Here is a 14,942-nt window from a genome sequence, read left to right as displayed (position 1 = left end):
AATCCCTGCTGCGCTGGAGCCTGTTCTGGCTGTACTGCTTTGTGTCACTGCCTCTCTAATGTTGAAGGTAAACCTTGCGGTTGGGAGAAGTGTGCCTTGCTAGATTAAACTTAGAAACTAGAAGTGATTCCTTATAAACGAAGTTGGTTGAGCTCTGACAAACTTTCTTGAGAAGCTTTTCCCCTCTCATTCTGTGGGTCAGCAGCTTAGTCTAGACAAGCTCTGTGTGGCTGGCGATGCATGAATACCACGAGGAGTATGAACAGCAGGACTCTTGAACAAGACTAAAGGGGAAAAAGATTCTGCTGTACCACCCTTGATGCCTCATCATCACAGCTTTGCAGGTGGCAGTTTAGTGCACAACAAGTTTCTGTCCTTTTAACATATAATCAAAGTGCTGTCTGAGCTGGAGAGTGAAAGCACGTAGCTCCTCGTTTTACCCTTTAATCTATAAACTGGCTTCCAGTGAAGCACTCCCAAATTATATTGGGAGTGCTTGTGTATATTTTAATCCGAAAGATATTTCAATTGTCACTTAAGTCAGCTTCACTGGCTCAGTAGTGCAGTGGTATACACATACACTTAACAGACAATTTAATCCAGGGAGGGGATACACGATCTTGGGAAGGGCATCTGGTGTAAAAACCTGCCAAATCAAATATGTGGCGCCACCTGCTGTGATGGTCCCTTGTGAATAAGGGAGTAACCAGAACTAGCTTACTTAGGTTAGCTTACATGCTGCCACAGAGAGCATGTAAGAGATGGATGGATTTTAACATCGTAGCTGTCACTGTCTTTATTTACTTGATATGGTGTGTGTGGACTCTTACTTGGTCACACTATAATCTTGGTTACCGAGCTGCATCCATAGATAGATAACTTTAACCAGGGAAGAAAGAATTGCACGTGGTGGCCTGCAAACACATTATAAATGATGTAATATGAAATGTGTGTAGAAGTGTGTACATATGAATACATAAATCTAAAATCCCACAGTTACACGAGTCAAGAACAAGCAGACATGTTAAGAAACACTGTTTGTGAATAACATCTAACAGAAACTTGAATGTTGTGCAGCAGCATACTGCAGTGATGACGACTTACACCAAACCATTCTAAATAAAGATTGTGTGCATCACACAGACACGGGTACAAGCTAATAGATTCTTAGTTAACATATGAACAATACTACAATCATTCATACTAGAATATGCCTGAAAGGCAGGAATTGAGGGATCCAGTTCAATGGTAAATGGCCTGTATTTATATAGCGCTTTTCTAGTCCCTAAGGACCCCAAAGCGCTTTACATATCCAGTTATCCACCCATTCACACACACATTCACACACTGGTGATGGCCAGCTACATTGTAGCCACAGCCACCCTGGGGCGCACTGACAGAGGCGAGGCTGCTGGACACTGGCGCCACCGGGCCCTCTGACCACCACCAGTAGGCAACGGGTGAAGTGTCTTGCCCAAGGACACAACGACCGAGACTGTCTGAGCCGGGGCTCGAACCGGCAACCTTCCGATTACAAGGCGAACTCCCAACTCTTGAGCCACGATCGCCCCCGACTTAAAGTAGCTGAGGTGAAGCTTCCTGCTGGCTCCCACCTGGCTGTAATTAACAATGCATCATTTTAAGACACTTCAAATGGGTGTTAAGAAGAAATCTGATGTCTTTAAGACTTCACAATGGAGTAAGCAAAGCAAACGGACATTACACTGTGGGCAATGTATTTAACCGCTTCTCTGCACCTTTCTTCTCCTGCAGGTGGACTGTCGACCGTATCACCATAACCTTCCTTTTGTCTCTTCTGCATCTCAACTTTACATCAATTGTAAGGAAATATACTTAAGCCTCAACTAAAGATAGAGGCAAAAAATGAACCAGTAAGCATTTTCACAATCTCTGTAGTGTCTGGATGTAGGCAGGCAGAGATAGTAGACCTGCTACTAAGGGAGTTTTAAATTAAGCCTGCAGATTGTGTAATATGCTAAGTCAGGAAATTAGCATGCGCGCTTCAATATTTTTGGACTTTTGGGAGACGAGTTTTTAAGTGGATGGCCTTTTGCTTGGAAACATCCACAGAAACCACAAAATGGTACCAGAGAGATTAGTCTTTCTCCGAAGTGAAGCCAATAGAAAACCCATTAGTTTGAGCTGATCTGGAAATTATATGGAATTGATCCTGGGGTAAGAACAGTTTTTCATGCTCAATACTTCCCATTGATTCACCCTGCCATAATTACAAATGAAAATCATTACGTCTCCAAGTTGTATTTTGTTAGTGTCTGATGTGAGGCTACACGAGGAGAGCAAGCGGTCTTATTTTCTTGCTCTTACTCTTGCGTCTGCACGGGGATGGATGTTCATACATATGAATACGCGTCTCTGTATTATTAACAGTGAAATCTGGACCGAGGTGGGATGCGGTTCATCCTTTGTTTGGCTATTAAAAGTTGAAGCCAAGGGCTTGCGGAGCACCGCATGAGAGTCGTCTCTGCATTTAATCCCACAGCTGTTACGCATCCATCCTTACACTTTGTGCTGATGTCGTGTGTGGAGTGGGCGGAGGACATTTATGTGGCTTTTTGACAGTAACTCACCAAAAAGTAGCAACCGCAAACAAATTCCAGACAGGTATTGTTCACTGTGTTTCCAAACAGTGTGAATCACCAGCTTGCTACAGCTCAATCTCCTACCACCCACAGAGTCCTGGATGGTGCCTCATCATCATTTGAGTCCGTGGGTAGGGAAGTTTATTGCAGAACACCTCAGCGTTTCAGGAAATCCATCCGCCCACCCAGTCCTCCCATCCCACGCCGGTCCTTCCCCCCACCAGCACCAAGACAGGTGTCTTATCTCCATCGCGCAGCACAAGCACAGCCAATCTTCCAGGAAGATGGCGACCGCAATGTGACAAATCCATCTGTCCTGGTTTGAATTTGTATGCTAATTTGAAGTAATAGCCCCTCTGGTGACAGTGCAAGGGAACAATTCAATCACGCCATCTATGACAGTTGCTTTCCAAGCCTTCTCTGTGATACAGGGAGTATATGCACGTACCGCCGGGTTAGGGCTTGATAGATTGGTTATGTAGGGGAGACGTGGCATGTAGACTGCATGTTTAAAAATGGCCTGCCAGTTTCGGACCACTCACGCAACTACCGAAGGCACCTGTGCAGAAACGTGCAGCCGCCACCTGTGGGCAGAGGGGGAGTGGGGGAGGCGACAAAATTTAACCTCATTTATTCCCCCACAACGCTGGTTGCCGCCCTGAACTTTCACCCAGTTTTGCTGCCGCAGCCTCTGTGAGAGATGTGTGAATGATAGAAGTATCCCCACATAAGATCACACCAACACAATTGTTACATTGTCACACTGAATTATCGCAGACTGCTGATTTGATTCAGTGAAAAGCTTTTATGTGTCACTGGGCAAGACGAAGAAACAAGTTGAAAGAACACAGAGGATCGAGGCACAAGTATAGGAACAAACCGAGCTGCGCCTCACTCTCAGAGGGAAGCCGGATGCTATTTGTGATTTCTCTCGTGTTGCGGCACTCCACCGCACCATACGAATGTATAGGGCTCCATAATCTTTAAATTAATCTACAGCACAGGACAGATTATGGCTGATGGTGACAGATAAGGCTAAAGAACAAGCTGCCATTCGTTTTGCTTGCATCATTCTTTTTCTTTGCCTCCAGATCAGAGACTGCTTTCCTTCGAGACACCGAGTTGGTTTGCCAGAATCCCGCCCATTCCAACCCCCGACTTCAGCGCAAGTGTCACGGAAAGATCAAAATCTTGCTAAATTCTTTATTTTAAGTTTTTTTTTCCCGAACACAGAGGATTGTAATGTGTTTTATCATAATGTATGATGTTGACACCACTCGCAAGCCTCACGGCAATGAGCTAGATGAAACGCGAAGGCTGGGTTACGGCCAGTCACTGTAGCAAACATTCGCTGTCTTTCTCCCACTCTCTGCCGCAGTGAATTCTTGACAATTTCTGCATAGGAAAGAGAATATGCAACACTGTGCCAATTGACCATACTTCAAAAGGGTGCAGATCACGCATCTTGATCAAACGAAGAGGCCGGCGAAGAAGACTGACGCTCGAAAGGCCCGTCTGACTGCATGGGTCTCATATCACAATAAATGGTGTGCTAAAAGACAGTTCTTCAAATGAGCCCTGTTAGCAGCAAAATGAGAGATTGTCCGTGCTCAGCATGGCTGCACGCGGGTAACACTTATTCCGTGGCACAATGTTGTACTGGTTTGGCTTCTAAGGGCTTGTTTTCCCACAATGCTGTACAATTATTCTGATGGTTTGATGTGCAGTTGGGAATTTAGTCTAAAGCTGTAATTTCACTTTAATTGGGAGGCCTTTAATCAGTCATAATGGGCTTGATTCAGTCTGACGCCTCTATCTGTGACTTACAAAATGATAAAGCACATTGAAGAACACATGGAGAGCAGGGTTGTGAAGATTGAAATGCAGAAAAAAAGGGTTTTTAAAACAGAAATTTTAATATCTCAATCCACCTACACTAATCTTAGTCATGAAAGACAAGTGATGTGTCTAGAGTTGTTTAGCAGGTTTACATAAAGGAACACTTACTTCCCCCTTGTTGCATTGTCTAGATATATTGTGTAGCCCCATGGAGGCTCTGGAGTTATGAGTCAACCCTCCAGGATTTTCAAAGGAACATAAACTATTTTGAGGTGTAGTAACACCAGCAGCAACGTCATGATTTCACTTTAAACTTTAGTAAGACAGTATAAACACTACAGTGAGTTAATAAATCTTAAGATGTTCAGTAAAAACCTACAATTTTCCTTTAAAATGTCAAATTACATTTTTTGCTTTGTAAGTATGTGTATTATGTATGTAAATGTAAGTAGTTTAGCCATATTTTTTGTATAAGTTGACAAATTATTAAATATGTGGAGTAATTGCATGTGTATTTTGATTACAAGGCAATTCAAGCACTCATTATCTCATGATCTGGGAATAAATGAATTAATCTGCGGTTATATGTTCATCTGGTGCCATGTGCTGTTACATTTTGTACATAAGTTCTGTGAGACAAATATGGTGTACAGATGCTTTCAAGAGTTGACAGAAAGCTTCAGCAAGAACTTACTTTTGTTTACAGTAAAGGCCCATTTTACCTCTGCAGTTGTTTTGGCTTATTCCGAATGATTAAACCTCTGCCAAGGCTGAAGCTAGGCCAAGCTACGCCGGAAAATGGGAACTATGTGCTGTCAGCAGTCTTTGTGAATATATAGGACAAATAGTAAAGGTGGAGGTTGCCTCACACTAACAGGCACAAGAAAACTAACAGGAGAGCGAGAGAGATGTCAATCAACTCAGTACACAGGCCCACACAGATCTGAGGAGACACACGGTACACTCAAACACCTGTGTGGGTGCACTGTGGGTTTGAAAGTTTGCATGCCTTTTACATTTTAGCATTAGTTAGAACACAGAATCGAAAAAGAAAAAGCCCCATTTTGGATACATATTTTGGACAGAATGTAAGCTGGTGTTTTGTGGGATGAAATATCTTTAGTCAAGATAAATCCCAAATAGAGATCAGGATACATGTAGGCCAAGGCTAAGTACTGAACTCGTGTATTATGTCCTACAATATTTGTGCACCTTTTGACAGAACTGAGTCTGTTTTAAAAGAAGCAAAGGCGACAGTGACTTCTACGTGTTTCTTTCATGCACTGCCTAGTGCCTACATCACCCCCCTATATTTTATGCAAAAAAGTCTGATATTTTTGGATACATTTAAAGTATATGAAACACTGAGAAAAATCCATTTTGCACACAGACATTCATCTTTGGGTTTGGGGGACTAGTTGTGCTAGTACAGTAGGCTATGTTACAGTCAAAAAAAAAAAAAGTCCTTCTAATTTTAAGAAAGAAGTAAACAAATTCATCAAAAAACTGGACTTCATGCTACCCCTGCCACACAGCCTGGAATGTGCTCCAAGGTTTCATCCATCCCTAAACTGGCTGGATGGATGTAAGTTTGTGCACACCGGACAGGTCAGGTAACTGGACAAGCCAACACAGAGACAGCCAATCACTCACCCAATTTAGAATCCCCAATTACCGGTAACTTAATCCCACTAACTGTATGTTTAGACTGTGGGGGGAAGCCAGTGTATCTGAAGAGAACATGCAAACGCCACACAGAAAAGGCCCAGTCAGACAGTGGATTCAAACCCAGTATCTTCTTGCTATTAGGCAGCAGCGCTAACCACTGCACAACTGTGCTGACCTGAGTGGCACAAAGTTACCAAAGTTAATCAAATCTGATAGTCAGCACATGTGCTTTTTGTGTTTACAAGTTTCCAAATTGTCTGTATAAGACTACAAATTGTTAAACCCATTAGAGACTAAATCACAGACAGCTCAGTTAAACTGGGAGAGAAGAGAAGTTATCAATACTTTTAAATGTACAAGATATTTATAGTGTGGTGATACCAATGTTACAACAAGGAGTGACTATGTATTTTACACTTAAATGTATTTCAAGACGTGGACAAGTTTCTGCATTTATTTTCATAATTTACATTTATTTTCAGTCAAATAAAATTACAAATACAATGAATTGCACGGCTGTTCACTGGTAATGGTCAGGAATCCGGTTGTTCAGTCTGACGTCACTAGCCGTGTCTGGGCCTAAACTCCGCTGCAGGTCCATATATCAAACGATCACTATGGCATTACTGAGAGTTGAAAAACTGTCTAAAGTCTTTCATCTTTAATAAAATGATCAGCGTTCTGCTCTACCAGGTGTAACAATTGAGTTTAACATCCAGGCATCCATGAAAACGGAATTTATGACATTTAACGGAGTTAGAAGTTAGCAGGAAGTTAGCTCGCTAGCTTCTATCTAAATACAATATAGCATGTCCTGACTGCGGGGTTTTGGAAACAAATTAAAACGTACAGCTTTGTTATCACTTCCAGCATAAATGAAGACAGAAAACTAAAAAGCAGTGACGTTTGTAGGGTTACTGAAGTTTGGCTAGCTGGTTTAAAATGATGTGCTACGTGACCGCTAGCGACACAGCTATGCTAGCATAATATAAACAAGCTACCTTTTTTTCCACTCGATAAAAGTTAACGTGAGTGTTCTCGGTGGTCAGGAACAAATGTAATCGCATGGCAGGATGCTGTAAAAGGACCAAACTTCAGCCAGGAGAACAACTGAGATAATCCATCCACAATACGAGGTTAGTCATTCATATACTGCTGCATGGGCTGGGCTGTAGTTACATCCTAACGTTTTAAAAACTGAGCTTAAATAAATGATTAGTGGTAATAAAAGCCGAGGGAGGTCAGCAGGGATCACTGACTGTTTTAGGAGCTTTTTGAGATCAAATAGAAGAAAATACATAACATTAAACATGTTAACAACACAAAAGCCATATTAAACGCAGGCTACTTTTTTTTTTTTTTTTTTTTGGAATACGTTTTATTGACAAAGCACAAAATACAGATATACAAATACAAAATAGCAAACACAATGTCAGGGGGTTCGTATAAAAAAGCAAAATAGACAGTCTATTATAGAATCACATGATATTGAACAGGGAACATAGGTTTATGGTTTTGACAGCTTTTTGACTTTGAGAATGTTGTATGGTTTTAACATATTGTTTGGTTTCATTTAAAAAGCACCGAAAGGATGGTTTTGCGTTAGAAAATTTCGACTTATGTATATGAAATTTAGCCAATAATATCAATAAATTAATCAAATAAAATTCGTTTGCCCTGTGCATGGGGTACTTAAAGAAACCAAACAATATTTTCTCGTAACAAAGAGAGAACTCAGAAAAGATAAAGGAAACAACAAAAACACAAAATTCTTGCCAGAAAAGATTCGTGTATAAGCATGACCAAAATAAATGAGAAATATCTTCCTTCACACAATTACAAAATGTACAGTTAACATCAATGTCCTTTTTATAACGTACAAGAAAAGACCTAGTTGGGTAAAAACGATGAATAACTTTAAAAGATATTTCCTTTACTTTGTTATTTAATAGAAATTTCGACGGTAAGGTCCAAATCTTCTCCCATTCCAGGTCCTGGTATAAGTTATTCCAGTAGGCGACAGCTGTTGGGACACAAATTCTGTCTTTTTGAAACAGAGTTCGTATTTCACGGTTGTTTTTCCTCCTTACAGAGGGGAAACACACCTGACCGATATAAGTAACAGCAGGATCCAGTGGTAAAGGGGTCAAATTAAACGCAGACTACTTTAGGCCCGGAAGTAGGATTTGTCGCGTCATCACTGAACAACCGGATAGGGGGTTCATGAGATGTGGTTGCTGGTAGATAGCAACTATCATATAAACATAAACCTGTGGGGTCTGGAGGTGGACACATGAAAGTTTTATATGTAAAACTTTATATTTAGCAATGTATTTTAAATATAACACAGGATTCTGTGTCAGTTACTACAAAAATAGCCCTTTGAAATCAGATGACTTTGCTTATACATGCCATACACCCCACCCTTATTCTTGGTACCCCATTTGTAAAAATCCTGGAAAAACCCTTGTACAGGTGCTAGCTTTTTGGCATACATATTAAGTGTTCACGAGGACATAAAAACTATTTAAAAGTTTTCTAATTCTTCAAACTTCCCTAAAGTGTTTTTTCTACCGGCATGTTTACCGTTTTCATGTCACTGTTTTCATAATGCCCCGGGTTTCATTAGCTGGGAAAGGAATTTTTGTTTAAAAAAAAAAGAGACGTAAAAACAAAAAGCAGTTTTCTTATTTTGCTCACCGTGACCGAAAGAGAAACAGCTAACGACCACACTCCAGGCATCCAGTCGTTTCTCTGCCTTGTTATTTAAAGTATTTTTCATCGCTTTCGTCGGTAGCCACCGTTGACCCTGACACCTGAAGGCGGTGGGATGCACCCCGACACATCCCACTTTGGTTTTTTGGAGACGACGGCCACGTGACCGAGGTAACGGCAGCATCCGCGCGCACACCGCCGCTGTTCGTTTGATAGCATCCACGGCGCCGGACGGAGAAGAGAGCGGGACAGAGAGAGAGAGAGAGAAAGAGAGGGAGATAGGAAGAAGCAGTCGTCGAGGGAAGACTTGAACAAAATCTCCGTCTTGCTGACTCCTTCACCAGACGCGGCGGGCACACCATGGACGGCTATGGCCGGACCGAAGATGAGCTGTTCTCCTCCTGCCTCGTGAACCTCACCTGGGAGACGTGCTACGAGCAGGTAGGACAGGTCCCTCTCCGCGGGAGAGAACAGCGTCGTTGTTTCCGCTGCTGTGATTTAAAATGGCACAAATATATATATATAGAGATATGTAAGTGTTTAAAGGGGGAGTTTAAAGGGCTGGTTTTTAATGACTGACTCAGCACGTGAGGTGAGAGCAGGTACAACTTCACAAACTTGGGGTTTTTGTGTTTTGCCAGCAGGGTCACACGAATACTTTCCTCAACTTCCCTTAAGCTTTCTGTTACTCAAACATTCTGCCTTTAAAATCAATAATGGATGAACCTAGTAGACAAAATAAATCTTATGCCGGGAATGTTATCAATAAATTAGAGGTAAACACACACACACACGCCATTATTCCTTTGAAGTATCTGAGAGACACGATCTTTTTGGTGTTATGAGTGAAGCTTTTTCAAACAGAGATCATAAGACACCGGCTTCTTACTAAAGATACCTGTGTACCTGAGACCCGTGGGTTGCCATGTGGGTCTGGAAATCAGGTAAGGCAGACTGAGATTGGAGTGAGTGTTGTTGTTGTTGCTGATGCTGAGCACTTTGATCCTGGAGTGTCGGGCCTGTTTCTCACACAGCAGAGAAGCACTTGTGTCTGTTTGGAGATAATTACCTAATTCATCCTCCCTCTTCCCTCAAGCTCAATCAGTTTTGCTTTTTAAAAACACACTTATCGTGCTATATGAAATCCCTCTTAATTCTCACATTCTAATTTGAGGGAGGAATGCGTGCGGCTAAAGTCATCTGCCACAAGAATGCCAATGAAATCATTCTCTATGAATGCTAAGAGGGCTCTCAGCTATTTAGCAGTTTATGCTCAATGATTGATGCCAAAATATTTGTACAGTGATTTTTATGGTAATTTACTTGAATGCCACCGTGAGAGCTCGGGATATATACGCGGGGAATTTATTTTTCTGTTATCAGTATCCAGGTTGCAATACAGAAGAGGAGGACACTTAAACAATCAATCTCCTGTGGTTTAGTGGGCTAGCATTTTGAATTACAAGTAATCGCAAATTAAAGAGGATTAGGCTCTTAAAGCCTGAGCTCCTGATTGGCCGTGCCGAGAGTCATATTGTAACAGTTATTTAGGCACAAGAAACAAAAGCCACCCCAAAAACATGACTCAGAAGTGCAAAGTCACTGTGAATGGCATTTTAAATGTGCAACAATTAAGCCTCGGCTGCAAAGTGGATTTCGGCACATCAGTCGAGTGCAAGCGCATTTACAAATTTAAGACACTGAAATCCACAGCAGAGAACTGACTTAGCGTTGTAGACTTCTGCTGCATTTGCATCAGTCTTCAGGGTTGGAAAGTTTAGAACTTTACGTCGCTGTTGTTCAAGGCTGAAACTGCAGACTGAAGGTAGTTCAGCTGAAAATATCGAGAGAAAAAAAGGCCATTACCTAGGTTTATTTTTCTTACACCTGCTAAAACGAACAGTTGATAAACTGATCAGCAGAAAATTAGTTTTTAAGTCTTTTTTTGTAATCAGTTCATCTTTCAAACACTGTCGCTCAGTCGATCGTTTTTACTTTTACACGTCACTTCAGATTTGCTGTCTTTGGGGGTTTGGAAATCTGGTCTGAAAATATAAGAAATCTAAGTTCACTTGGATGGATTCTTGTTTTTCTAGAGTGGGTGGTTCTGCTGTGTGGCTTAGGAGGTAGAGCAGGTCATCTACCAGACACATGGTTGGTGGTTTGATCCCTGGCTGTTCCTGTCTTAGGCAAGATACTGAACCCTAAGCTCCTCCTGATACCAGAGTAGAAAAGCACTATATAAGCCTAACCCATGTATCAGTCTGCATATCCTATTGGTCAGTAGTGGCCTGTACATTGGTATATGCTTATATTTTTTTAATATAATCTTTATATTTACAGAAAATCAAGATGTAGTCAGTACTTTTGGCTGTTTTTACACCAGCCATCCTTCCTGACAGGACCCTCCCGTTTTATCCAGGGTTGGGATCCGGACTAGGTGTACACTTGTGCCCCCAGTGCATCTGCTCCCCACTCTTGAACTGGGGATCTTTTGCACACAAGGGAAAAGTGTTAACCTCTGCAAAGCAGAGCTGCTATAATACTGGAAAAGGTGCTGGGGTATTTCAGAAATCATTTCATAATTTTCCCAGCCTGGCAGCATGTGTAGCAGAGTAGCATCACAGCTGAGCGGACGATGGTTCGAGATCTAATTTGGCAAATATATTGTTGATGAGTTAAACAATGTCTCCATCATTTTCTGTTTTTAATTGATCTGACATCCAGCGGGTAGCGCTGAGTATTTGATTTGGCAGATTTTTACGCTGGATGCCCAGCCTCATGCAACCCCTGGGGGATTTGTGCCTCCTCCTGGGATCAAACCAGGGGTCTTGCTTGTTAGGCCAATATGAAAACCACGACACTATGGAGATCTGTAATGAGCATATTTCTCCTTTCAGACTGGCTGATATTAGATTAACAGACAACACAACTGAAGCTTTAATCCACAGCGAAAAGGTTGGACTATTAGCCCTACATTCCCGTTCCTATATGAAGAGTTAACATAAAATGGTCTTCCTCAAATGCTTTCACATATTTTCCCAAATCAGCCTGGCACAGTCTGTATGCTTCCCATGAAAAATCTTTAATAAGTATCTTCCTGGAAGCAGGTCATCTGCTCAGCCACCACGTTGTTAGCCATGCACATATATCCTCTCTCGCCCTCCCCAAGTCCTAGGGCGGGTGGGTAAATAAATAAATAAGGCAGTAAAGGGAAATGTTGACACAGCCTGTCCTTGTGGCCAGATTATCCACTCATGCTTGAGCGCTGGGTAAAGGCCCTGCATTATTCAGCCTAAGACACAGAGACAGGGGAAAACCGTGGAAAAGCTGGGTCTTGCCGCAGGAGTGTGTGCGTATGTGTGCGTGCGTGCGCTCTTTGGGGTGAGTGCTTCCACTTTTAAAAGAGCAGACATGGGGGATAGCTGAAACGCAAGCGGTGGGGAATATGCTGTCTTCGCTTAATTATCAAATGAACTTATTGCCTCTCCCTCCACTCCATCGCCTTCTTTTTCCCCACTCTCCACAACCCCCTCGCCAACACCTCCCCCTCTTAATCATCAGGCTTCTTGAGAGCTGCTGTCCGTGGTGCTGAAAGTTTCATCACACATTTTGTGCATGTCTTTTTGGAGTTCCAGGCTCCGGTCCCTTCCCAGGCTCCGTCGCTCTTCAAAAGCAATGTATTCAGTTTGTCTCGACAAAAAGCGTGCCAGCGCTTGGCAGTCCGACTCAAAAGGGTGAACTCTATCATTCAAGACGTTTCAAAAAAGCTGCAGGTAACACAGCGTGCGCTCAGAAGCAGTAAGAACTAATGCGTTTTTTTTATGTGTCTGCTTCTGCCTACAGCATGTTTCATCACAGCGAGGCTCAAGCTCCGTTACTACTCACTCAGTGGCTTGGTTAAATGAAACCTCCTTTGTGTGCGCTCTTATGTACAGTATTTGATCCACGTGAGTCCCTTTTTTTTCCGTGTAATGAGACAGTAGCTTCACTGTTTTGCTTTTTGTGGGTGGAGGCACTTTACAGCAAGGAAGGAATTAAAAACTGTTTAAACAGGGTTGTATTTGGAGAGCCTTTTGAGAGATCACAGACTCAGCAGAGAGCGAGAATGTGTTCCTTTCTTTGAGTTTACAGTATTGTACTCCACTTTTGGCAGGGGAAAGGGTAGAATTTCAAATATATTTAGTGTTCATAGCTAAGTATAAGAAAAATTGATTGTAAGCTGTCAGGATGCCTATGTGGCACTTGGGTTAATAAAAGCTCTCATTCAGAGCGGAAACAAACTCATCATCATTAGTCAGTCGATGGAATAGTAATTGGCAGCTGTTTGGTATCAATCAATTCATTATTTGCTTTTTTTTTTTTCCAGTTCCAGCTTTTCTGTTTTTATAGCATTGAAACCAAGTATCTTTCACAAATTTTCTCAGTTTTATTATTCAAATGACTAATCGGTAAGAAAATTTGCAGGCTGGAGTCCTGCACATCTCTTGGCCTCTCTCTTTTTCAAATGATGGAATCCTTTTTAAGCCAGGATTTCCTCATTGTTAATCCAGTGTCTGCAACTGTCTGTACAAGAACTAGTCAAGCTAGTCTCCCCTACTGTCATGTACCACTTCCAGTTCTCGTACTACATCAGGATTATTCCTTGAAAGTTCTGTTCCAGTGACTTGTTGGCTTGCATTTGGGCTTTTCTGTCACTGTATTTTAAAAAAAAGATGAAAGAAGGAGGTTGCAGGGGGCCAGATATGGTGAAAAGGGCAAGCACGGAGCGCTGTTTGTATGGGCATGGCAAAGAAATCTTGTATTCTGTCACTGTGCAGATTTTTTTCTACTTATTTGTTCTCTTCTCAGATATCTCAGGCCTTTATTCTGTGGTGATGGTGAACTCTTGTGTCCTGTGGTTAAATTAAAAAAGAGAGGCTCCTCCTTATCTGGTGCACTTCCCCTCGCTGTGGAAGGCAAAGTTATGAGGGCTTGAACAAGGAAACTACCATGAAGGGGATAAAAGCCATATTTATTTAGGGTAGTTTGTGAAATTTTTCACCAATTGCAATGTGACGGTGGTAGCGGAAATTTATGGATTATTTCTTCAGGTAAAAGTAACAACACACTATAAAATAATGTAGTAAAAGTCACGCAATCAAAACTTTCATGGGACTGAAATGCTAGCGGCTAAATGATTAAAAGTAGAACTACACACGTGTGTAAAAGAGCTGATTTTTATACAGCTATACAATGGTCGTTTTTACTTTTTAAAAAAATCATCTGATATATTGATATTGTAGAAAGATATATCATGATAGGTATGTTTGTTATTATGGATGAGCTCATATAAAAGTTCCCATTTGAAACAACACATGGGTTTAATTCAGAAATTGTGTCAGGTGCACAGGGTACGCATCACTGCTGAGAATTTGACGGCGCTGTGCCGACTGGTAAAATAAATTGCTGAAAGATGAAACACTGTACAACTCTAACATAGTGCATGTGTGTAAATCTGAGTACGATGTCTAAAAAAAATATGGGCTGGTATGTTGATAACATCATCACCCTTAAAAATCAGTGCTCTACTTAAATATTTTATTTGTATCTACAGAAAACTAAAGCTTATGTTTTCCAGGCTGTACATATGTTTGATGTTTATATGTGAACTTGAAATGGAGCTATTCATTACGCCTGTTGAATTAAGGCAGCGCACTAGAATGCCAAAACATTGTAAAATGGATATATCAGTGTACAAGTACCTCAAAATTGTCCTCAAGTGCCTACGCTTATTTGCACTGATCAGTGGAGACCTCTTGTCCCTTTAACAGTGCAATGCGTCACTGACAACAATATGAGATGGAGCGCTTATTCCAAATAGAGCGAGAATGGCTAAAAGCAGGGGAGCTAAAGGTAAATTTTTAAATAGCCTCATTACCCGTTCCAGATTCCAGGAACTCACTTATTGTTTGTCATGCTTTCAGTCCGTGATATGCTCCGTGTACCTACCACCTCTCACAACCAACCCTGAAGGGGTATATCTAATTTTCACATTGGCACATCTTATTTCTTTTTCTTTTCTTTTTTCTTTTTTAATCAACAAGTGCGTGCCTGCTG

At 41.6% G+C, this 14,942-nt stretch overlaps 1 protein-coding gene across 2 annotated transcripts in view; it reads left to right on the top strand.

Moving 5' to 3' along the window:
- Positions 1-8,978: 8,978 nt before the first annotated feature.
- The window catches only part of ppargc1a (peroxisome proliferator-activated receptor gamma, coactivator 1 alpha), a 310,372-nt gene continuing 304,408 nt past the window's right edge, over positions 8,979-14,942 (top strand). The window contains exon 1 of one of the 2 annotated variants that reach the window (XM_086283565.1): positions 8,979-9,284. In XM_086283565.1, coding sequence (XP_086139691.1) covers positions 9,204-9,284 — 81 coding nt within the window. In that variant the 5' untranslated portion in view covers positions 8,979-9,203. The remainder of the gene's footprint in view (positions 9,285-14,942) is intronic. The other variant, XM_086283568.1, reaches the window with a different exon arrangement.

Source organism: Aulonocara sp. 'chitande type north' Nkhata Bay, linkage group LG3 (genome assembly GCF_057382095.1).
Source record: "Aulonocara sp. 'chitande type north' Nkhata Bay isolate Kocher_YH1m ecotype deep benthic linkage group LG3, A_spYH_male_GT1.1, whole genome shotgun sequence".
Taxonomy (NCBI): Eukaryota; Metazoa; Chordata; class Actinopteri; order Cichliformes; family Cichlidae; genus Aulonocara; species Aulonocara sp. 'chitande type north' Nkhata Bay.
Note: the sequence above shows the minus strand (reverse complement) of the source record. Positions and strands in the feature narration are given on the sequence as shown.